The sequence below is a fragment of the Hemicordylus capensis genome, chromosome 2, assembly GCF_027244095.1.
Source record: "Hemicordylus capensis ecotype Gifberg chromosome 2, rHemCap1.1.pri, whole genome shotgun sequence".
NCBI lineage: Eukaryota > Metazoa > Chordata > Lepidosauria > Squamata > Cordylidae > Hemicordylus > Hemicordylus capensis.
Window position 1 is genome coordinate 109820586 of NC_069658.1, and position 26578 is coordinate 109847163.

At 39.0% G+C, this 26578-nt stretch overlaps 1 protein-coding gene across 5 annotated transcripts in view; it reads right to left on the reverse strand.

Annotated features, from left to right (window-relative positions):
• Positions 1–781: 781 nt before the first annotated feature.
• The window catches only part of RFX3 (regulatory factor X3), a 306542-nt gene continuing 280745 nt past the window's right edge, over positions 782–26578 (reverse strand). For all 5 annotated transcript variants that reach the window (XM_053292401.1, XM_053292402.1, XM_053292400.1 and 2 more), the window contains 6 exons: positions 24007–24104; positions 16047–16196; positions 14277–14485; positions 11633–11786; positions 10027–10069; positions 782–9174 (listed from right to left, as the gene is read on the reverse strand). In XM_053292401.1, the coding sequence (XP_053148376.1) occupies positions 8936–9174; positions 10027–10069; positions 11633–11786; positions 14277–14485; positions 16047–16196; positions 24007–24104 (893 nt within the window). In that variant the 3' untranslated portion in view covers positions 782–8935. The remainder of the gene's footprint in view (positions 9175–10026; positions 10070–11632; positions 11787–14276; positions 14486–16046; positions 16197–24006; positions 24105–26578) is intronic.

Below are 26578 nucleotides of genomic sequence, written 5' to 3' on the forward strand. Positions count from 1 at the left end.
GCATGCATTTCTAGTTTGATCCTGAGAGTGCAGATAATGTACTTATGTATTTGCTGTCTGATTCACCAGTTAGGCAGAGCACCTGGACATAGTTTGGACCCCTCTACTGTATGCTTCTGGGACTCTTCCTCCTCCTGTTAACTTGTTGCAGCTCAGGTTCATTGAGATAATTGCCTTAGCTAAATAAGGACGCATATGTCAAATATACTGTTGGGACGAACCTAATATGGAACATAGCTATGTATCCATAAAGTTATGGTAAAGTTGTGCCATTGAGTTGGTGTTGACTCCTGGTGACCACAGAGCCCTGTGGTTTTCTTTGGTAGAATACAGGAGGGGTTTACCATTGCCATCTCCAGTATGAGATGATGCCTTTCACCGCTGCCCAATATGGGTATTTCCCATAGTGTGGGAAACATACCAGCAGGGATTCGAACTGGCAACTTCTTACTCGCTAGGCAAGGTACTTCCCCACTGTGCCATTAGGTAGCTATGTATCCATAAATCTCCTAAATTATGGACATACTGGCAATATCTGTGGGTCTTCAGTTAAGACAAAAACAACCCTTCAAATAATTTATCTGTACTATGTGTGTTGATGCAGAACTTGTACTGATGTTAAATTTCATTTGAACATCTTTTATGTTCTTAGAAAACAGTATCCAGCAAAAAATTCCATGTAACCACCTTCCAAATGTATCTTAATATATATTTGATGTTGCAGGCTTAAAAAAATACTTCCATCCATCATCTCTCTTAATAACAATGGAAACATTTCAAATATATTTGTAACAAGAAAACAAATTTATTGATTTTTAAAAGACAAGACACAATTTTGTTTTGAAAAACACAAGAAAGCTAGCCTGAGTTCAAGTCTGAAATATTCAGAAAAATCCTACTATCTTTAGTATGTTCCAGTCATTTGTTTAAACAACACACTAAAAGTTAATATATATTTTTATAATTATAAAAGTTCCCCAGTTATTGTACAGTACACAATACAAATTGCCCACAAACTATTATTTAGCTCCTGCCAATTTTGAGAGGACATGATATACTAAAAGATTTAGCATTTTCACAAAAATCACATCAGGAAATACGTATTTACAAAATCAAATACATTATACAAAACCCATCACGTTATTCTGTAAAGATGTTTTCTTTAAATAATTAAAAAGTATATTCAACTGTAATCCAAAAACTGGAAAAGAACATTACATTACACATACAATCTACAAAAAGTTGCTTACCTCATTTACATTATATATTCAGTCAATTGGAAAATAAAAAGATCCAATATGTTCTACTAGTGTTTCCTGCATTTCTGTGCTTGTGGGACTGAACAGCATGATGATCTGCCACTTACCAAGTGAAATTTAAATGATGGCACTTAACAAAAAATACAAATTATAAAATAAACACACAAAAATAAGTTACATTGAAGGTAAGAAAGCCCTGAGTGATAGTAAGGTTACTGATTGGTAAGAACTAAGGCTTAAATCCTAATACACTTACAAGGGAGTAAGCTCCACTGAAAACAGTAGGACTTGCTTCTTGGTAAAAGATGCATAGGATCACATTGTAAAATTAACCCAACTAAAGTTTACCACTCCAGGCACAAATTTCCAAGCTTTTAAAAAGGCACGTAAAAGGTTATTTTTACAGCCTCACTAGCTAGTTTCTAAAAAGTCAAATTTGAAATGGAAAAAATAAGGTATGAGGGGAAAACCTAATTTGGTTAAATTTGTATTCTTTATAACTATCTGTTAAACATTTGGTTGTGTTGAAGCTGTAATTAGAATTTTAAATCTAAGTATTTGTTTATGTTAATATAGCCCTAAAAGCTACCTGGAGGCTCTGTATTACCTTTTTGTGCAAGAAAATGCTTGGTACATTTTAACAGACAGCTTTCATGTAGTATATAGGGCCTTTGCTAATCAAAGTTACATTTAGGATTTAGTTTCAAGATTTCAAAGTTATGTTACAAATGTTCTATGCTGTTTTACAGTAATACTTATCCCACTTCAGAAAAACCAATGACATATTCCTCTTTAAGAATTCAGTTTGGTAAATAATCCTTACTTAAATACGACTTGCATATTTAGAATTTCTCTCTAAGCTGGCCATAAAGAATGATCCATTATTCTGCAGAAGTGCAGTGCTACCTGCCACAAGTGAAGGCTGGTGACCATTCAACTGTCTTGCAAGTTATTTCTTTGACTCCAAATAAGCAGATATACTGAAGATGTAACCCACAAAGCATTCCTTCCAGGCAATTTCTACACGTTTTCCATCTGGTTTGTATGGGAGACAGCAGTGCTTTCTGGACTGCACCCAGAGTGAGACGAATGGGGTATGCAACATTTTGTGACCCAACACATATTTTGAGTGAATTTCATTTTTAAAATCTAAACAGTCAGACAGAAATCCTTACCAAATATTACTCAGGGCTTCCAATTCCAACATAATAATTTATTTCTTAGATGAACAAAATAAAAATGAGGGGGCGGGGGTGGAATAAAACTAAATTTAAGACAAATTATTTTGAAAACAAGGCATATTACTTTAACAAAACAAAACAAAAAAACAAAACAAAGAACAAAATTAAACTTAAAAACCCAAACAAAGCCTTAGGCAGTCACTTTGTAAGTGGCTTTAACTATTAAGTAAAATTGGTAACGTAAACTCAGTTTTACTGGCACATAAAATCACTAGCAGCAATGATCAAGGCATGCAAACTGAGAAGCATTTACAGTAAATCATTATGAATAATAAAATTCAAAAACCCTTTGAGTATTGCATTTATTTTTAATTTATACATTAGTTTGAATAGCTTGTCTGAGTAAAGAAAGGTTGGTAACTTACTTGCATTACACTAATGGACAAATGCATCACTCCAAATTTCTTGCAGAATAAGCACAGCTATAGCATTAACTGCTTATTAATAGATACAACATGGAAACAATGGACTAAAATTTTCCAGAATAGTATTTGGAACAGGTTTGCACAACTTGTGACCCACCAATCATGTACTGTGAGCTGCTAGATGCCTGACAACATCACTATTTGTGGCAGTCCCAGACAGGCAACAAAATCAGGTTTACTGAGCCTCTAGTGGACTATGTTGGAAGTTCAAAGGGCTGATCAACAGAATGGGTTGGTTTGGCATTTACATCTATACTTTCTTTTTTAGTCATTACTACAGTCCATGTGCCCTATTTTCACATGAACAATTTGTCTTAAAATTTGAATTCCTTACAAACATCTCAATCCACATTAAGTAAAAAGCTTGTGGGGGTGGGTGGGGGAATCATGTAGTGGACCAAGGCTGTAATAGAACAAAGCTACATGAGTGATGGTAAAACTATGTGCACAGAGAATTCTTTGAAGCTGTTGCTATAGTAACTCACTCTGTTGAAGAAGCAAGTCATATTTAGTTTCAAAATGTGACTTGTATCTTCAGCAGCACAGTGGTTGCGGTAGAAAATTGAAATAAACCTCCAGGTGCACAGTTATCTCCCCTAAACACATATAGCTTCACTGAGCTGTGATCATGATTACATCCTTTGTGTGACTATTTACAGATATGGTGGCAAAAACATTTTCTATTTACAGATTGTCAATTCTAACTACTATTTGGAAATAAAATTATTAAACAGCAAAATTTCAAAATATGTTGGGTACTTTACAGTTCATATTTTTTGGATCAAATGATTGCCCCATATTCTATGTAAAATAATTGAAATCCTAGTTTTCTGCAGGCAGCATAAATAGATGGCAGTAAATATTTACTCTAAATTTATTAAACATAAAACTAGATGTCTGTCTGAATTTCAAGTATTTAATCCGGGGGGGGACGGGACGGGACATGTCTTTGATGGACAGGCCTGGGATATTGCACATGTATGTGCAGAATATGTATAGCAAAATGTAAAACCAGAAGCGTGAATCCAAAGGTGACACTGCATGAAGAGAATGCACTTTGAATCACGGATGAGTCTCGGATGTTTGCTGATCTGCCCTAATGCTGCAGATCCACTTTATGATGTTCTGGAGTGTCTACCAATCCCCAGGAGCAGATTTTCAGGGGATACAGAGGGCTGCAGAAAGTATACAGAACTGGCAAAAATTGGGGAAGTGTTTTCCACTCATACAGTGACATTTTGGGATCCAAGCCAGAATCTTTTTCTTTTTTAAAAAGGGAAATTGCTTGCTTGAGGGTCATAGTAGAGCATTTCATGTTCTTTGAATAGGGCACAATCATGCCCCCCTCCATTTCTTTGCAAAAATGTGCACATAATATTAATTTCATAAGATTGTTGTTGGAGGAGGATAGTCACAGTACACTCATAATCCTTTTAGTGCTCTTACTGCTTGAACATTTGTCCCAGTCATCAGATTAATGTACAATGCTCAAAGGGTTAATGCAAGGCATTACCATCAAAAGAATTTTCTAACACTAGAACTAAGCACTGCATTTATGCTTCTATTCCAGTTTTCTTTAGTCACGAAACAATCTAGCAACAGTACTAGCATTTCCCTTCGTTTTGACTCATTTGAACCATATACAGAGAGACTGACCTGTAATGCAGGAATAAGGGCCCAATTTTCAGGAACTGATACTGCTCTCACAAGTCAGTGTTACATATTCTGAAATTAGTGCCATATGTAAATTAATTTTCCCTCTTAAGGTATAAAACCACTTCTGTGAATGAAATTAGGCTGCAATAATGTCAAACTAATCTATTTTCTTGCAGATTGTGCCTTGTAACAACTGCAAATATATTTAATGTTTTACTGAAAATAATTTGAGAAAAGTGTTTCAGATGCTTACAAATACCTCGTTTTAAATTAAAGAAATTGTATGTAGATCTGTACATTCCTGAATGACGGTACCATCAGTACTATTTCAATTATTATCACCCATTGGTGAACCAAATGTGGTAACATTGCACATTGGTAACTTTTAAAGAAGGTGATCAGTTTCTAAAGTAGTGTTGTAATTCCAAGTTACAATACAAAAATAAGCACAAAGCAAAAAATCTTAACAAGACAGTACAAACATTTGTTAGTTTAAAGTGACAGCACCAACTATTTTGCATTCCTGAAAAGCTTATGAAAACTGGGCCCTGCATCTGAGAAAGAAGTTCAACAATATCACTGACATTGATCACTGCATTACTTGTTCATGAGCCAAAAGTCTTCATTTTAAAATTATTCTTTAAACCAATTTTTAAAGATAAGATTGCCCACAAATTGTATGAGTCCATTCTCCTGCAATGCCCGCCCCTACCAATGCATTAAGGCTACAATCCTATCCACACTTACATGGAAGTAAATCCCATTGGACATAGTGGGATTTACTTCTAAGTAAACATACATGAAATTGTGCTCCAAGTCTGCAACTTTACTGCTATGGAAATAATATCCACATTCTATGCAGCATATGATAGTTAAATCTCAATTATTTTGTTTGAGACAATAATCAGGATCCAAAGCTTTATATGTGGAAAGCATCTATGCATAGGCTAAAGCTTCTGAGCTCCTTCCCAAAAGTCAGGGGACTTCTGGAGCACCATCTAATGCAGGACATAGGAGCTGCAGCTGGAAGAGGGAATTAGGGAAGCCTTGGTTGTGGGCAGAGGAGCACTTCGGCACATGCTTGGGAGCCTTTAGATTCTGGCCCTTATTAATCTCATATTTTGCAATATAAGGAATGGTATGAGTACATAGGCACAAGAAGTATATTATCAAAATGTTACTCAAAGTCATGTAGATGACATACTATACTGAAGAGCCTCTGGGGAAAATGCAGGTCAGTGGGCCTGTACGATTTGTGAGACCTACCAGTTGTTCATAATAAATCAAATGTTTCTCGGTATAAATGCATAAATTATCAGCGGCCATGAAATCAATTATTAAAATGTAAAATAGAAATTCAGATTAACCAAAAAAAGATTTGTTTTTATTGGAACATTTTTGGATGCATTCCGGACAGTATTTGACTGCCGAGATCCAACTTATTTGCATGGTTCCACTGTGGACTGGAATACTTCTTTCGTATCAGAATATAAACATATGGATACAATTTTGTATTGAACTTTTTGGCACATTGAATACAGTGATCAACTGGGAGTGGGAGGGGTGGGAACTGAATCATAGAGAGTTTACAAGCTCTGTTTCTCTCAGAAAACTAAATTTACATCTTATATTCATTTCTTTAAGCAAATAAATTCCAACATTAAAAAAAAGGACAATGATAAGAAAACATACATTTGCCATCTCAAAAGATTATACCAGTAAATAAATCTCATCTAATACAGAACATCCTCACTAGAACCTTAAAAAACTATGCTGAAAAGTGTATCTTTGTTTTTACATTTAATTTCACTGTATTTAAGTGTAAACATTTCATAATGCACAATGAGAGGGAGTAACGATCACAGCTTAGTTTTGGTGAGGGCTTTAATTTGGTGAGGGGTGCAGCTTTAATTTGGTGAGGGTGCAGACGTGATGGATTTTGAGAAATTAAAATAAGAACATATTTAAATGACAGGGAAACAAAATGAAAATACAATAAGTTTAATTTATGTGGCAGGAATTACTAGGTACAGCACCTAGTTCTGCCCGCACTGTCAGTAGGCCTCAAATTCTGTAATTCTAAGCAAATTATTAAAGCTTAGTTTAGAAGCAGAAATGTTCAAATTAAACAAAAATGAGTAAGTCTAGAAACACTTGAGTTGTGAAAAACCTAGGATCAACCTGTGTGCTATAAATATACCAATAATTCCATATTTTGTTCAAGCATTTGATGACTATAACTTTAAAAATAAGTCTTTTCAAACCAATTACAAACAACTTTGTTAGTCATTTATACAAGCCTTGCTATAAATCTGTAATCTCTTGTCTGTGCTTTCCTTCATTTTTGGTTTGTTTTGATCAAACTAAGAAAATTCAGGTTTTTTCAAAAAAACCATTAAAATGTTTAATCCATTATATCTATGACAGGCCAATTAAAAGAAAAAAATGAAACATATAGTATGATTTAACCATTAAATGAAATAGCAGACTGACCCCACACCATATGCACAAATTGAAACTATATGCTGCTTTTAAAAGATTTGCTTACTTTACTTTTTAAAATTAAAAGTTAGACAAGGGTTTAGAAATATATATAAATTCTTGTTTGGGAGTTGGCTAACCTATTGTGTTGACCTTTGACATTGTTAAAGCTAGTTTTGTTTTTACCCACTCCCCCCACCCCAACCACAAAAATCTGATTAGTAATAAAGTGTAATTCAGCTATAAATAAGAAAGTAATAGGCTGTCACTCTAAGAGGGATAGTAAAACTAGCTAATAAAAAATCTTGACTTTTGAAGATTATGTAACCTGCCCTTACTGTTTAGGGAATTTGAAAAGGGGGGGAAAAGAAAGAAGACAGGCACACTTTGTTGAATCAATGTAAGAGTTATTAACAAGAAAATCTTAGCTTCAGTTCTGCTTAAGGCACCATGTAATAGCCGAGGTACAATGATCCCTGATGTACATTCTTAAATGGCAATGGTCCGTCTAGCCACCTATTCAAATTCTACACAATTGGGAAATAAGTACAAGTGACATGTGCCAGTTTCACTGCCTTTTAAACATTTTTTTTTTGTATAAAATGAAATCCACTTAAGAACCAGGAATTATCTTGAGCAAAATTACAATGCAGGTTGCTACATTCCTTGCATCCTATAAACTATCTTTAACAAGAGCAGCAGATTGAACTATCACGAGGAAAAGGACATGGAATTAAAAAAGTCATCTGAAAGGAACAGTTTCCTGCATGTTCAGTTCAGCATAAGTAGCACAGACACTTAAAAAAAAGTCAACCAACCAAAAAACAAAACAAAAACAAGATGCTTTTTTAGCTTCAGTATTTAACATCTCCAGTCCCACTGAAGAGCAGAAAGCATCTGGGTAGTGGTCCAATATGTATATGAGAGGCACAGTCCACCAACTGCTACTGCAACATAGCCTCTACTCATTTAAATGTGGCTTGAAACCTTGGCTTGAATCCAAATATAGTATGTTTTTAACCTTGCACAAGCTGTTTTGAAATGAATGGAGGTTGCACAGAGTCAATGTTTGGGCAGACTGTACCTGAAATCAGTAGTCTTAAAAGAGACGAGTTGGTATGCAAATCACTAAAACTGATTTTTTTTAAGAAGCTTGCATTGTCTGTGATGGTGTCGTATGTTCATTTATTAAGTACACATTACCACATGCTATCAGAGCTCTCATTTATATCCTGCAACTGTGAGAATAGCTCTTCCTCTGAGAAAGAAGACGGTCTATGTTCTCTAGCATTATAATAAAATTTCCAGTACATCCCCTGAATACTCTGAAATGTATCAAAATAGAATCTTCCAGTTTTCTCCAATTAAAGTTGCCTTTTAAAAACAATTCTAATGCAGCTGCTGTCAAATGAGCATGCCTCCAGTGTAAATCAAAGAGGAAAATTCTTGATATTTCAGAGTGCATTTAATTAAAGACCCTATTTATACGAAATCACCAGGACTAACAGTTAACATTAAAATATTTTGTAAAAACTATGAAAAAAAAATTAAATTACTTTAATTATAAAGAGGACAAAAACATTAACATTAAGTTTCGCAAAAACCCTTCTTGACTCTTGAAACTAAGAAAACTCTTAATATTAAGTGGCCAGTGTAAAATGATTGTATTTACCGATATTTTTCCCCCAAAAAGAGACCTGGCAAAATACATACACTCATTCCATTTCACAACTCCAGTAAAAGTAATGTTCAAGCACAGATAAAATTTGACAAGTCAACCTTCAGACTTCTTTTTTGCTTCCCTTCCCTCCCCCATGATAAGCCCAATATCAACAGGGCTAATATAATCTGAAAAAAGGAGCTTTAATATTTGTTAGACTGCAGTATATGTATTTCCAGTAGCACTGCATTGTCTGATAGTTTGAGTAGCTGTAACAATGTGCTCATTGTGAAGAGGGTTCAGGAGGTTCTGCTGTACTCCACTCTCAAGTACCGGCTGCAGGCAGCCCACCTGGAAGGCCTGGCTTATTTCAGTCTTCTCTCGCTTTGCTTGTGGCTCTCCGGTTTCATCCAGCTCTTCATCTATTTCACTTTCAACTTCACTGCCTTCATCTGCACAAATAAAGCCACCATGAATCTTGCACTCTGAAAGATCTATGTTTTTCTGACTAGTAATTAGAACAACTCTAGAATTACCGTGGTTTAGCTGCATCGGCTGGTACCAGTTTGTAACTAAATACAACACTAACTAGGCTAATTTGCACAAATGCACCTGACTGGGCTCTATTTATCCCTCTAGTTTGCATTGGAGCCAAGTATTCAGCTTGTCAACTAACTTGTCATTTATAACATTTACAGTTGAAAGTCTGTTTCCAGTTACCCTGAATTGCAGTGTACCCTGCTACCCTTGCAGTGTACCCTGCTTTAATGTATTGCAGTGTACCCTGCTTTAATGTATTTAATGTATTGCAGTGTACCCTGCTTTAATGTATTTAATCATTTTATTACTTGCATTACGATCATAATTCCTGTTCCTGTACTATATGTTTTATTGTTGACTTCTGCTCCTTTTAGTTTACAATGCTCGGAAGTCTTGATCATGTTCTCTCAGCGTACAGTGGTGTCTTAACCAGTGTTCCCTCTAACAGGGATTCCCAGACGTTGTTGACTACAACTCTCATAACCCCCAAGCAAAGGCTATTGCAGCTGGGGATGCTGGGAGTTGTAGTCCACAACATTTGGGAATCCCTCTTAGAGGGAACACTGGTCTTAATTCTAATAACTGATGACAAGATTTCAAAATGGTGTACAGGTTCAACACTATATCATACTGGTTTCAGTTAAGCCTAGTTTACACTGCCAATAAATTTGGATATTCCTTCTGGCATTGTTTTTAAATGTTCTATATTAGAAATATGTCTCACAGTTAAAATATACAAGTTCTATAACATACTTAATACTAACCTTTATCCATATTTCCCGGAGACACAGCATTTAAGTCACCAAACTGCACAAGGGAAAAAAAAATGCTTTCTTAAAAATCCAAAGCATTATCCTAACTGTTTCTATAGCAGTAATCTTTTCTGTCAAAAGCGGAAACCCACAGCTCCACAGGAACACCATCTTCAGAGCATAAAGTGGTCCATCTTAAGAACAGATCTTTGGGCTTCATCAGTCAGCAATTGGGGGCTATCCCATGCTTTAAGATTAGAATCATGGTAATAATATGTTTACCATATGACACACCCCATAAAGCCTTTTAATATGAAGCTATTAAGAAGTACTTGGAAGACCATCCAGGAGAAAAGAGGGAAGGAAAAGAGAAAAGAGATCAAGGCATGTAAGACTGCAAAAAGTCAACATGCCGCAAAAGCTTTTGTAATGCTTGGTGAATGAATTTAAGGAACCCTCATTGAGTGATTTGCCCCTTTCGTCATAAGACACAGTGGCCAATATCGTGACTAATGCAGCATGTGCACTCTTAGCATGAGTGACCATGTTGCACTGGCCCCTGCAGTAGTCCTGAAGCATGGGCATGCTTGCACAAACAAGCAAGTACTTTCACAGTTCTTCAGCACTCCTGAAGTGCTTTGACTTCAAAAACAGTGATGTGTTTTTGCTTTAGCAATACTTCCAATGCATGGATGAGCTCTGAGAGTATCTGTGCTCTGGTGCAAGAGTGCCCTTGCTCCAGGACTAGTGTGAGGGCTAGCATGGCATGGGTGCTGATGTTAGGAGAACCTAACAAGTCAAGATGTCGATCAGTCAAGATGTCAGCTTCTGTTAATTGAAGCCCAAGAAGAGCTAAATATTCTACAATATACCAGAAGGGCTAAGAATTCCAAGGTTACACTTTGATGTGTCTAGAATAGTTAAGATAACCATATATGATGTTGAACCTCTATTTATAAGGGCTAATAGTGCATTCAGAAAGAAGGCATCAGATTTTCTCAAACTCATTTCATGAAGAATTCTGATATAATCAAAATAAAAGAATGGTACAGCTTCAACTAAAAAAGAAGAGGACTATTAGAATATGGCAAAAACTCTACTTTGGGAGAAACACATTAGCTTTACTTTGCCTAGGAAGAAGCAAATAAACTATTTTGATTATTTCATCTCATTTACTGATGTGGATTGCTACAGTGACAGCTGCCCTGACGCACCTCTCCCCCCACCCAATAAGTTGAATAATCAAAAACACAAAGCAAGTCTGCATGTTCAAAGGAAAGGACAGATGTTTCAGAACCAAACTGAATTAGAAAACAGTAATAGGTTTCAGTATGCAGGAATAAGCCCAGTGTTGTGAACACATATATGCAAGGCAAAATAAAAGTATTAGTTTCTGTAAATGCCTCAGATATGGATTCAGGAATTTAAGCTTTAGAGTTTTAGATATCACAATATGGGCACTTATCTTGTCCAAATCCTATGTTAACAAGATTCATTGCAACAGCAAACTCACTTCCGCCTTACAAGGCACATCAACTTATTAACTGCACATTTTAGAGAAATTTATCTCCAGTTCATTTTTAAATCAGCTGCTAAAATATTCTGATTGTGGCTTTACCTCTCCCATGACTGCAATAGGTGTCTCTCCTGTGGCTTGAGCAACACGATGTTCGACTAAGTAAAACATGTATTCATCATACAATAGACGGATCAGGTGAAAAGAACCAAAGCTAGCAGCACTGCGCAAGGTTAAATCTCGAATAACCATTGAGCTGTTTAGAAATGAAAACATATATGGAAAATATGATCATTCAAAAATTAGTTCAAAAGCTTTTGAAGCTTATCCAAAACAATTAGCCAAAATTAAACTATTTAGGCTCCAGTCTAAGTTAGTTACAACAAAGATCCACTGAAATTAATGGAACTTCCAATAGTCATATCTCATTTATTTCAATGGTGCTTAGTCATGACTAATTTACTCTGGAACTCTACCCATTACATTAAGAACACTGTAAGGTTTTTTCATATAAATGACAGTCTTCCTTCTCTGTTGGTATCACTTATTCTAGAGATGTGACAATGGTGCAACAGATATGTGGCAGTGGCTGTGATTATACAATGATAGAGGAAATATACATTGCATACACTTAGAAGCACAATATATTACAACTTTGCATGTTTCCGGTTCAAGTGTCCAGTGTGTATAAAAATCTCTCTCTCTCTCTCTATCATATTTTTATACCATCTGATACATACATCTCTAGGCGGTGATTAATGAATCAATGAATAATTCAATCAATAATTCATTGATTGAAACACAGGATGGTGAAGTCTGTCAGGCCCATCAAATATAATTTGGAAATATCGTCCCATGAGAAAGTCACTGCACAGTGGGACCAATGGATTGTAGGAGTATCTTGGTGGGCTGGATACAACCTGCAAGTCTTCTGATTAGGAATCTACAAATCCATTTGCCAGCTTACTAGTGGTGAATGTCCACAGCTTTCTGGCGACCAGGACACACAACATCACACAGATCTCCTTACCAGAGGTCTCACTTCCACTGCCATTTTTGATAAGGTAAGAAACAGCAGGAATCCTTTCTGGGCAGCAGCAGAGGGCTCCCACTATTTCCTACCTTCTCCATATCCCACTGCAAATGACAAAAGACCCACTTCTCTCCTAAGAACTCTACCTGTGTGCCAGAAAAGGATCTAAGGGAAGAGGGGATTGGTGGCAAGCAGAAAGAATTGTTGGCTAGTGAGCTAAGCCTTAATTTGTGGAACTCTGCCATGTCTAGCCATGGTCCACAAAGATCACATTTATGTAGTCTGTAAAGATCACATAAATTGAGTTCTGGTCTTAATTAATAGCTCCTGTCTTCTGGGTAATGACCACCTGTATTTATTGGGGTGTACAAAGACATTAACTATGTAATTTCTAGGAGAAAATGTGGTTGCTAGGTTCTAAAGGTTAACTGCACCCATGCCATCATCCCCAACCACAAAGTCTAAGTACACATTTCCTTCCCATAATTTATTTATTTATTTATTTGATTTCTATACCGCCCATCCAAAAATGGCTCAGGGCAGTTTACATAGAGAAATAATAAATAAATAAGAGAAGATGGATTCCTGTTTCCAAAGTGTTCACAATCTAAAAAGAAACATAAGATAGATACCAGCAACAGCTACTGGAGGTACTGTGCTGGGGTGGATAGGGCCATTTACTCTCCTCCTGCTAAATAAAGAGAACCACTATGTTAAAAGGTGCCTCTAATGCCAAGTTAGCAGGGGTTTAGGAAAGGTTAATTTAGGAAATAACCTTTTTCAAACACATTTGCTTGTGCGTGCGTGCACATATATTATAAAAAACATACAGGTGAACCTCGCCATTCATGGATCCAACATCTGTGGTTCCGTGTATCCACGGTCGGGTAACTGACACCAGACCTTGGAATATGCGGAAAACACAGGGTTAGGTTCCGCTTATGTGCAGTATTGGGGTGGCTGGAAATGACCTCTGAGGTCATTTCTGGTCACCATTTTGGGGAAAGTAGCCATTTTGTGGCTCCTTTAAAAATAACAACATTTTATTCCATGATTTCTGCAGGAAGATAAGGGCTTGGGGGAAATTCCTGGACAGCTGCAGACCCATGAAGCATGATAGGCCACTTTACTTCCCCTTGTTTGGCCGTTTTCCGGCCAGTTTCAGCCTCCAAGAACTCCTCCCACCCTTCTCACTGTCTTAATGCCCCATTACCCGCAGTTTCATTACCTACAGAAATCTGCAGGAATGGAACCCCTGTGGATACTACTACTACTACTACTACTACTACTACTACTACTACTACCCAACAGTATTGATGATAAAATTCAGCCATCCCAGGTCCTTGGGAAGGACTCGATGTCTGGATAAAACAAACCAGTCAATAACACCTGTCTGACTGTGTAAACAAGAAATAATAATAGTAATAATAAGATGTAGGCCTTCAAATTCTGGAAGATTGTTCCCCTGAAAACAGTCTTGACTGCTGATGCTGGATGTATTTTGTTTCTGATATTTTTTTAATTGTTGCTTGCTCTTTTCTTTAGTTAGTTATTGTTTTAAAAATTCTTTTGTATTTTATCTTTTATGTATATCACTTTGATAGTCTCCATTAGCTGAAAAGCACCATATAAATTCCATTTATGTACAATAATAAAATAAATAATAATAAATATATATGACATAACATGTTTAGGGCATTTTAAAGCACTGACCTGTAGAAAGACCACTTTAATAGAAATTGTCGTGCTGCTTTAGGAAAACTAGGTCTTCCTTCATATGGTTTCAGAGCTTGCATCATTACATTATCAAGCCAGGCAGCCCACTGCTCCAGAGTGCTCTGCTGCTGAAGAGTCATCTTGAAATCCGTTTCCAACCTCTGTACCATATTGTCATCACACTGGCACACCCAGGAAGCCTGCTCCTGTCCCAGTAGAAAAGAAAAGAAGAGTAGTTTCAACTATCTCATTTAGATGTCAGTTATGGGGACAAAAACAGGAACAGTGGCTGAATGCCTTAGGAGCAGCAGGGCAGGGCTAAGTAGCCAATGTGATATTCATAAAAATATTTTGGGTAACTGAAGGAGCAGATGGATTTGGGGATGTTGCAGCCAGATAGGGGAGGAATGAAATTGTCGGGCATTTAATTTCTTTGTTGTTGCTGCTGCTTCTCATTTCATATGTATGAGTTTTTTCAAATAAATTATGTTATAATTTCAAGTGCATTTACAGTTATTTCTTCAGTTGGTTTAGAAGATACTATAGGCCACAGATGCCTTGATATTTATTTATTTATTTATTTATCTATCTATCAATCAAATTTACTGCCCAAACTTTTGTCTCTGTAAGGTTAACAGATAAAATAATTAGAACACATATACAAATTTAAAACAATTCAACTATTTAAAACCAACCACAAAATTAAAACCTACAAATTTTAAAAAGCTGAAAAAAGCTTGGGTGAAGAAATGGGTTTTCAGATTTTTATTTTTTTTTAAATAACCAGAGATGGGGAAGATCGTATCTTAGTAGGGAACGCATTCCACAATTTTGGGGCAGCAACCGAGAAAGCCCGTCCCTGTGTAACCACCAGATGAGCTGGCTCTAACTGGAGACGGACCTCCTCAAGTGACCTCAATGGGCAGTGGGGCTCATAGTGAAGAAGATGCTCTCTTAAATACCCTGGGCCTAGGTTGTTTAGGGCTTTATAACTAGTACTTTGTGTTTTGCCCAGAAATCTATTGGCAGCCAGTGTAGCTCCATCAGCAAGGGATGAATATGGTCTCTTCGAGATGACCCAGAGACCAACCTGGCTGCCGCATTCTGAACCAATGGAAGTTTCCGGACTATGTACAAAGGCAGCCCCGCGTAGATATTGGTACTAGGTGACACCCCAGTGCTTTGTCTACAACCCAAAAGTCTTCAGAAAATGTGAGAAAAGAACACCTAAGAACATCCCAAACTATAGAAATATTTCCTTATTATTTTCTTGCAAGAAGGCTGAGGCATAAGTTGTCATGTTCACATGAAGCCAACTTGGTTGTCACAAACAAAACAAAGATATCACCATCTTTCTAGACAGAACTACTTGGCAGCTCAAAGACTGAAACTCAAGTAGGTGGGGGGAGGAGCCCACATTATCCATATGCATGTTGTAAAATGCATTATATGGACCAGAAGAAGTACTTCAAAAAGCAAAAACACATAAACAAATAATACAGAAGATCAAGAGATGTAAACTGGAGTATTGTAGACATATCTTCAGAGGAGTAAAATATCAAATACAGCAACTAAAGCTAGAAGGAAAGCTAGCAGGAAAAAGATCAAGAGGAAGGAGAAGGAAGGGATAGATGTCCTGAAAGAATGGCTAGAAATGAAGATATTATCCACAATTCTAGGGACTACGATCTATGGCTTTTGCTGGCCACCAACCTCCCAATCATAGAAGGCACATGAAGAAAGAGATGTTGTAAAATTCTAGTATACCTGGACATTGGCAAAATCAACACGGTTGAGGTCATTGAGCATCTGGTTGATTTGAGAAGTGTTCTGCAGCACAGCACGAGCTGCCTGAGCCAGATGATTAAGAGATGTGTATCTTCGCAGAGTCTGAGCAAAGGCACTTACAGCGGCAACCTAAGAAGAAAAAGGAACAAGGTCTGACACACATTCTCTCTCTCTCTCTCTCTCTCTCTCACACACACACACACACACACACACACACACACACACACACACACACACACACACGGCATCTATGTTAAATTCATGAACATCTCATCTTCACATATTTTACTCCTGTCTACTGATATTTTCCAAAAAAACAAAGCTGATGAGAATTTGAAGGCCCTGGGTTAGGGATGGCATACTCACACATATAATATTTATTCGGTCATTTGACCAGCAGTAGGGATGCCATACTATTGTTTGACTGCAGTGAAATATTATCAAATATTTCACAAAGCCTCATGGCTTGAAGAAGTGGCTTGCTGCTTACTTTGTACATCTGTATTTAAAAACTGACTTTTAAAAAAGTATTTGTGCTACTTTGCTTTATTTGCTCTATTTTAACTTTTTAAAACCTTGGTGTTCCAGGAGAAAAACCAAAGAGAAGAATTGTTCATCGTTCCTATCTATTGAAAGCTTATCTAAAAAACACAGGTTGCTTACCTGTAACCAATGATCTGGTAGTGATCCGTTGCAGTCATAAGAATGGATTCTGCGCCTGCCCAGGACCATTTAGGCAGAACTGACTAGCTCCTTGAAGCGCTTAGCCCAGCCCCTTGCACGTGATGCATCTTTTCAGTTTGGGCAGGCTAGCATTTTCATCTCAGTTCCTGGAGAAACGACATGGAGACCCCAAGGTCGTATTGCAGCAGTGTACATCTCCACAAGATAAGAAGAGCTTTTCCTCACTCTGCAAACATACATAATGTAACTTCTCATACTGCAGTGGGGCTGGTGGGAGGGTCTTATGACAGCAATGGATCACTACAAGATCATTGGTTACAGGTAAGTAGCCTGTTTATCTGGATCGTGATCCATTGCAGCCATAAGAATGGGTGACTAATGAGCTGTCAGTCTGGAGAGGAGTGTAGTATGCTTAAGGTAAAACCCTTTTCAGCACACCCCTTCCAAAGTTGGCCTGAGCTGCAGTCCAAAGCGTAATGCTTGACAAAGGTATGCTCAGAGGACCAGGTGACTGCAGTGCAGATGTCTCTAAATTTCATTCCTGCCATATGGGCAGCAGAAGTAGCATAAGATCTAGTAGAGTGGGCCCGTATGATTTTAGGAGGGTCCACTTTTTGATGTTTGTAAGCTAAGAAGATCAACTCCACGATCTTCTTAGATCTCTGTCTTAGATCAGAGTCTCTGTCTTGAGATTCTGTATCCTTTCACAGTACCGTTGTAACTGACAAAGAGTCGCTTTGTCTTTCTATAGAAGGCACATTCTATAGGGCTTCATCAAGTTCAAGTAGAAAATGAGAGCCCATCAAATGTTCAGGGAATGTAGCGAGCGCTCCAGGGGTGTCGTGGGATTCTGGAAGAAGGTACGTAGGATGATGTCACTATTAATATGGATGACTATTTTAGGTCTGAAATCAGGATCCATGTGTAGCACTACCTTATCCATATGGAATTAGTATAAGGCATCTCTATCCGTAGGGCATTTAATTCACTGACACGGCGAGCCGATGTTATGGGTAACAAAAAGGCTCTTTTCAGTGTCATCAACTTAGGAGGTGCCGTAGCCATGGGTACAAATGGAGACTCAGTGAGGGCTGAGAGAATGAGGGAGAGGCTCCAATGATCAGTAGGCTTCCGGACCAGAGGGTAAAGGTTTTTTAACCCTCTGAAGAATCTTTTTGAGTCTGGATGAGAGAAGACGGTTTTCCTGTCCCATCCAGGATGGTAGGCAGAAAGAGCGGCCAGGTGAACCTTGATGGAGACATTGGGCAGGTTACCTTGCTTCGGAGATGTAAGATAGAGCAAGACTTCCCGGGACGTAGCAGTGCAAGGTAGGAACCCGCGTTCCTGAGCATAAAATCTGAACTGTCTCCACTTGCTGTTATAGTTCACTTGAGTGGATTTATTCCGGTTGTTTAGGAGAATGTCCGTCAAGAGCCTATCCTCCATGTGGTGAAGTTCAGGGTTTTTAGGTTGGGATAGTGTAGCCTTCCGCTTTCTTGCAGGAGAAGGTCTTTGTGTTGGGGCAGACGCCTTTGACGACCCCACGACAGTCTGAGTGCCTGTTGAAACTATGGCTGCTGGGGCCACCATGGGGCAATCAAGTTGCAGTCTGCAGATTCCTGAAGGATTCTTGCTAGTACCCTGTTCAGCAATGGGTAAGGCGGAAAAATGTATAGGAATTTTTGTCCCCAGTTGAACTTTAAGGCATCTACTCTGGAGCCATGGCCACTACCTGCCCTCAAGCAGTATTGGGGGCACTACTTGTTTGTGAGTGTACTGAACAGGTCGATTTCTAGTGTGCCACAGAAACAATGGGTGGAGGTACTGAAGGTTGACCTCCCATTCGTGTTGGTACAGATAGAGGGAGGACCTGTTGAGATGGTCCGCCAAGATGTTGTCCACCCCTTTGATGTGGATTGTGTCTAGGCCTTTTTGTCTCGGTATGGCCCAATTCCAGATCTGGAGGCTGAGCATACAGAGGGAGCGAGAGACTGTTCCTCCCTGGTGATTCAAGTAGGCGATGGCTGTAGTGTTGTCTAGACTGATTTGGACGTGTTTCCCTGTCAGGGATGGCTGAAAGGATTTGAGGGCCTGAAACACGGCCAGGAGTTCCAAGAAGCTGATGTGCATCTGGCGTTGGCTTGGAGACCATAGACCCTGAGCTTGCAGCGGCCCGCAATGGGCTCCCCAGCCCCGTAAGGACACGTCTGTCATCAGCCATGCCGCTGGTTGGGGTAGCTGGAAGGGGACCCCGGAAAGCAGGTTAGTTGACTTTGTTTACCATTGCAGGGACACAAGGACCGGAGGTGGATTGTCAGCAACATCTGTGCACTGTCCACATTTGGACGAAACATGGAGAGAAACCAAAGTTGGAGGTGCCGAAGGTGTAGCTTGATGAAGTGGAATTGCATGAAGCCATGAGTCCCAGCAGCTTTTGAACTGTGTGGGCTCTCTTTGTGGGTTGGTCCATGAATGATGCTACTAGCGCTATGATGCAGAGGAAGTGCGCCTTGGGCAGAAATGCCCTTTGCAGCTGTGCATTGAGGACCGCCCCATGTAATCTATCCGTGTGGTCTGCTCCAACCTGGACTTCGACCAGTTGACCTGAATGCCCAGTTCTTCGAGGTGATTCAGGGCTTTTGAGACCTGCGAAGCTAGCTCGCTTTTTTGTCTGCTTGCCAAGAGCCAGTCGTCCAGTTAAGGAAAGATGGTTATGTCTTCCGCCTGAAGGTGAGCAACAATGACAGCCATGCACTTTGTAAAGACATGGGGTGCTGTCGCCAACCCAAGGGTAGGACATTGTATTGAAAGATGTGATGACCCACTGTGAACCCCAAATATTGTCTGTGGTTGGGTTGGATCCTGATGTGGAAGTACGCATCCCAGAGATCCAATGTCATGCACCATTCCTCCACATGGAGAAGAAGAAGGATGCTCTGTCGGGTCACCATGTGAAACCTGCGCATGTCCACATGACAGTTCAACCACCACAAGTCCATTATGGTCTCAGTCCCCCATCTCGCTTGGGAACTTTGAAGTAGCAGGAGTAAAGCCCCCACCTCTGAACTGTCCACTGAACAGGTGATATCACCCCCTTGTGCAAGAGTTTGCACTTCTTCCATCAATAACAGGGATGCAGGTGTGTACTTGTACCTGTTGCACGCTGGCAGGGTCTTGAACTCGATTGGAATAGCCCATCTGGACTATGTGAAGGACCCACTGGCCTGATGTTATGCTGCACCATGCGAAGGCATAACTTGCCAGGCTGATGTTGGGGGCGGCTAAGATGGAGCTTCGGCATAAGTCCAATGGTTGGGACTCTTGAACAAAGTGAATCAGTGGACTGGCCACTTGATCAAAGGTGCTGCTTGTTGGAGTCAGCAGGTTTGGTGTGTTGAGCTTGAGAAGTCCTAGACTTCCTAGAAAAAAGGATTTCTCCCAAAACACTTTCCTAGACTTCCTAGAAAAAAGGTTTTCTCCCAAAACACTGATAAGCTTCAAGGAAGTAAAGTTTGTAACCTGAATATTGCCGCTAATTATATTGGCGGTATTTTGGTGTAAAGGATTGAGTGTGTTGAAAACATTTTCATACTTGACTTTGATTTTTTGATGGATTCCATAGTGGCATCCATTGTCTAACAAAATAGGCCCTTCCCATCAAAGGGCAGGTTCTCAACCCTCTCCCTCATGTCAGGTTGAAGTACTGTTGACCTCAGCCAGGCATGTCTTCTCAGTTTTATAGCCCTAGCCAAAGTTTGGGATTCCGTTTCTGCTAAGTGCTTAGCATTGGCCAACTGTTGGCGCATGAGTCGTATGACCTTTGTGTGTACATCATTAAATTTAGCTAGGAACTCTTCAGGTGAAAGTTCAGCCTGTTGCTCAAAAAGATCATCCCAAACGGCGTGCATGTACTTTGCAAAGCAAGCAGTAAAATTGGTGATTTTTACCACCAGACAAGATGTTGAATAGAGTTTATGTCCCAAGACGTCCAACTTGTGCTCTTCTTTATCTCCCGGAGTGGTGTGACATCTGCCGGATTTAGAAGAAGAGGCACAATCTATCACAATTGAATTGGGGGAAGGATGTTTTAAGAGGAAATAATCCTCATCCTCCTGGATTCTGTATAGATTCTCAAGGCGTTTCAGAGTTGGGGCTGAAGTTTGTAAAGTCTGCCAAGCGGATTTGACAGCCGTAGAAATAACTGGTAACATGGGGAGGTGTACCGATTGGGCTGTGGCTGTAGAGTTGAGGAATTTATAAACTGGGTCCTCTACATCAAGGTCTTGTTTCTTCAGCTCCAATACTAGAGCTGATGCCATTTCAGAAATTTGGTGGTGGTATGAGTGCATTTCTTCATTAGGAGAAACCTTATCTGAAGGCACCACCTTGAGAGGTGGATCCTCAGGGTGATCAGATGAGGTTGTGGTCGAAGTAGAAGAGTCAGAATCATAGTCGTTCATCAAGACCATGGTGCAAGGTGCAGTAGAGGCAGGAGCCTTCTTTTTTGGCATTGTTTGAGTGGTGGAGGAAGTGGTAACAAGTGTAGTCTGCATCGGCTGACTCTTGAGAGGTTGAGGTTGAAGTACCTCTACAGTTTGCATAGAGATACAGGATAGTGAGACCTGACGCTTCAGTATCGTGTCCATCTTTTGAATAGGAGAGTTAATTTGAGTTGACATCAAAGTCATAACCGGAGTAGGTACTGGGGTGACTTGTGTCCATGTTGAGAGCAGCGATGTAATCGAGATCAGCAACTCCGGAGGAGGAGTGACTTGAGTCACTATCGGAACCATCAATGCTGAGAGTTCACAGGATTACAAACTTCCAAAGTCTGTAATCCTGGTAGTCGGACAGAAGACCAGGGGAATGAAAGCATGTAGCATCTGCTACTGCTGCTTCAGTAAGTAAACCTTGCAAAGTTACGTAATCTTTGGCTGCTCTCCAGATGTGTGGGCTGGTAGGTTGTGTAGTTGAGAGTCTATTTGTGGTCAGTTGAAAGAGTTGAAAAGCTGATGACATAGAATCAAATCTTTATTGTTATGGTCATTTGACCAGCAAAACACAAAGTACAAAAGCTTTACATAAAAGCAAACTTGGTCTGACGACATAGATGCACCCGGAGTTTTCGGCACTGACAGAGACATGCCATTTTCTTTGGTATTGAACCCATGGTATTGAACCCAAGAATCTGTAGAAAGTGGCACTCGAAGGGGCACTTTCGCTGGATTCCAACAGATTTAACAGTCGCTGGGCATCGCCTGGTTCAAGACTAGCCTGCAAATCATCGTCCTCGACATCGATACTGAACAAAACTGGCGAAGGACGGGAGGCCTTGGCAACAGTGTGCATTGTTGGTGAAGGTTTCTACTTCAGTGTCGACGAAAAAGTACATTGTCGACATCAAGGGGTCAGTGTCGACTTCAACGTGGAGCCAAAATTAAATCTCAGCGTAGATTAGCTTCTATGATCAGGACATCAGGAGGATGCAGGACGAGTCCCGGTAGTCAACTGAAGTGTCGTTGGGGAAGGAGTAGCACAGGAAGTAGCCTCAGTGGCATTTTTTGAACTCTTTCCCCGGTGTTTCTTATGCAGAGGTGCTCCCTCTGCAATGGAGCTTCGATGTCGAGATTTATGTTTCTTATGGTGGCTAGACTCCGAAGGAAGCTTTGGTACCTTAAATGAATTGGCGAAGTAGACGTAGAAGCCTGGGCCGAAGATTTAGACTGCGCAGTGAAAGTTCTTGACACCAGCTTTGAGTCTGTGTTCGAGACTGACTTTGACACTGTGCCTGATGCTGGTATCGTAGTACCCGGGAGAAGAGCTTCATCATAAAGAGCTGCCCTCAGTTGTAGGGCTCTGTTTTTTCTCGTTTTATGTGAAAGTTAGGCAGATTTTACACACAGAGGTATTACACTCTTCCCCCAAATAGAGTAAACAAGAGTCATGGTCATCAGGCGACGGAAGCTTAGTGTTGCAGTCAACGCAACATTTAAAAGTTTTCTTTTTATCCATAAGGAAACAATGAATGTAAATATTCTTAAGTGAAAGTTCAGATCCAAGTCAAGTCTGGACATCATTGCCAAGAAATCGATTTATTGTTTCACCCAGTTGTAAGGGTTTAGAAATAAGAGTTGTCTGGTCCAGTCCAAGGTTAAAACGAAACTATTTTTTATATTCTTTTCACACAGGAAAATACTTCCTAGAAGCTCTATGTCTGAGATACACATTATGGTGACCAGAAAGGAACTGAAGTGAAAATGCTGGCTCGCACAAACTGAAGAGACACACCATGTGCAAGGGGCGAAGCGCTTCAAGGAGCTAGTCAATTCTGCCCGAATGGTCCCATGCAGGAGCAGAACCCATTCATATGGCTACAACGGATCACGATCCAGATCAATTAATTTCATTATTTAACGTTAACAGTTCATTTCTTTGTTTTAATGATTAACATTTGTACTTAACCTGTTTATAAATAAAGTACTCTTGTGGTTTTTCTAAGGAAGTTAATATATTATTCGACAATATTTGACAAGTCAAACACTCGACTTATCTTGTATCTTGAATGCAATTACGCATGCACAATATAGGCACATACATTGCAAGTTTGCTGTGAGCCATTATCTGGATTGTAGCCAAATATTTCCTTCCTCCAATGGAAAGAGTCTTCTCCAGAGGAATATACTTCCTCTGGAGAAAGCTCCTTACATTAGAGGAAAGGAAATTGGATGCAGCTGAATAGGTTCCTGAAATATAGTAAGTGAAGACAAAGTTCTACACAGCAGATTGAAATTGGCAAGGTCCAAGAAGTTGAAACTTACAAAAATACATATAAACTCTTCACTGTACACACACACACACACACACACACACGCGCGCGCGCGCGCCTTCTGACAGCTGTTTTTCCAGTTTACAGCTAAAAAGTACATAACCAAAGAATACAGTACTTAGCAATGTGTTTAATGAAATAGCCCTTGAATAGGAATGATTTTAAACTGTAGAAGAATTGTATTTTTGTGGTAACATTAAAAAAAACACCTGCCAAATGCTATTTAATATGCAAACAGTATTACAAATAAAATGAAGGCTAAAATTATGCTTTTTTTAAAAGAAAGAAAGAAAGAAAGGAATACTTTTGACATTGGTTCTTTATATTTGAGACATAGAGGGATTAACACAGAGGGATATTTCACTGGTGTTTCATAATGCCCTTTTTGTTCCAAATGACATAGAAGGCAAGAGTAACTCTTTTGTTTACCTTGGTTTGAATCATTCTCTGTGGAATATTGTTCATGGCATTGGAAAGCCAACCTTCAAGGCTTTTTGCAAAATTGCGAATGGCTTGGGTCAAGGCACCTATGCGTGAAATAATATAAAACAAATGGGGGGGGAAGTCAAGGCACATGTGCACTGAAAGACTGATGTCCTTGAATATTACAACTACACAGTAAAGGGAGGGTACAAATGCTGAGCAACAGTGCTAATCACTATAGGAACAATCAATAGAGTATGACATAGAATTACAGTAATACAGTATCTATATAACTGTGAATATCTAAAGACCACAGTTCTAGTTCTTATCAAGGTGGTAAACTTGTGTCTGGACTATACCACTTCAGACTACAGATAGGGCTCTTGTGTATGTAGAAATGTTCAGTCATGTGAATCCTCACCTGCTGCAATTTGAAGTGGTACAGCTGAGGTACAGGTTCACTCTCACAGTGAAAACCTGGCTTTAGAGAAAAGTCAATGACATATTACATTCTAATTGTCTACAGTATATAAAAAAGCACAAATATGGCAATGTAATTACCAGACTGAAATATACAGTAAGATGAAAGGGTATAACTACTCCTGCTGTGGAAATAAAAAATAACACATTTACCCGAATCAAAGATGACCATAGATTTAAGATAACCCCCTTTAAAAATTATAATTTACTCTTACCTGAGACTGCAGTCTCAGATACTGACTGTTATATAGATACAGACTATAGATTTCATATATTTATAGCAACAAAATATGTGATTAAATTCTATGTGGTATTTTTATTGATTGTTTTGATATTGATCAATGTGGTGCAACATAAATTGACTTCTATTATTATTACTGCACTTTTTAACTAGGTGTTCCTTCCTTTCTCTGTGAGGTTGTTAGTTATTAGGTGGCATTTGGATATTCGATTACACAGCTGAGAATCACCATGTGTTTTCCTCAAAACGCTTGTAGCCCATGCTAAACTGTCTTTATATTTTAAATAGTAATGTATTCAGTTTTCAAAGCTGGCATGCAAAACCAACCCCACCCATTCTTGGACTAATTATCTATAGAAAACACAAAACACACACCACCATGACCGCAATGTGAAGAAGTACTTTAAGTGCACTCAAGGACTGATGTATAACCAATAATTCTTATTTTTGAGTAACATATTTTCTCACTCCATCTCTCTCTCTCTCTCTCTCTCTCTCACACACACACACACACACACACACACACACACACACACACACACACACACACAATCAGTGTTGCATTAGAAACTCTTCTGAGGGTCAAAATGGCTTGCTATGAATATAGAGAGATCTGCTCTTCAAGAAACATACCCAAATCCCTGCAGAGCACATGAAGCTAGTGATGCAGTTCTCTGAGCTGTGCTCTAATGCCTGGCACTTCTCTAGATGGATAACACCATTAAAATAGTCTTTATTTGCCGACATTTGCCTAAACTATTTGTTTATTAAACAATTGTTCCTTGATGCTTCAAGCTTCCAGTTCAGACATTCTTCTCTCCTGCTATTAGAAGCTACCTGTAACCAGCCTCAATAAATAAACAAACAAATAAATAAGTAAGTAAGTAAGTAAGTACAGTGGACCCTCGACTTACGAACTACTCGACATCCGATGTTTTCGACTTACGAATGACAAAAATGGCTGCACGCTTACGAATTTTTCGAGCTACGAACGGAAACCGTTGGCGGTTTAGATGCGGTTTCCTCGACTTACGAATTTTTAGATGCGGCTTACTCGACTTACGAATTTTTTTAAACCTCTGTGGGTGCGCTTTTCGACTTACGAAATTTTCGACCTCCGAACGTGCATTCGGAACAGATTAACTTCATAAGTCGAGGGACCACTGTAAACAAATAAATAAATAAAGGGGGATTGCAGAAGTCAGGGGAGGCAGGTTATAAAGTGTTCAGTGAAAACAGTCAGTGAGTTGGGGAAGAAAAAGAATTTTTTGGTGTGGCAGGTACACACCAGCTGGCTACGGGCCTGCTTCCACCTACTAGATCTAGCTATCAACATGTTCCTAAACACAGTATAATCATACACTTACTAGAATAGGAGTAAACCCTTTTTATGGAATGGCATAACTGTTTCAATTGCCCTGTAGCTTCTTGGGCATTTAATTATGCATTCAACATAGGCATTTATGCTCTAACATCATCTTGATGGAAGACATAGATGCTAGCTTATATACATTCCCATGTCAAGATGAATGACAGAACAAAGATGTGTGCTGATATGATTTACATTAGGATGAGAAAACAGGAATTCTGTAATTAAAATATCATTTCCCCTTATTTCCTACTTGCTGTCATTGATATGAAAGGTCCAGTTATCAAAGTTATACAGTATTGCACCTACCCATGAAATAACTACTCTTTGAACATTTCCATTTAAAACACTGCCATTTAAAACACTGTGAAGGTATCTGACTGTTAATTTCTAACTATGTATTAATTAACAAAATTTTATATAGTTTCCTACATATAGGTATCATAGCTGCAAGCCACTTATTCTAAGTGTGCCCATAGTCTTTAATC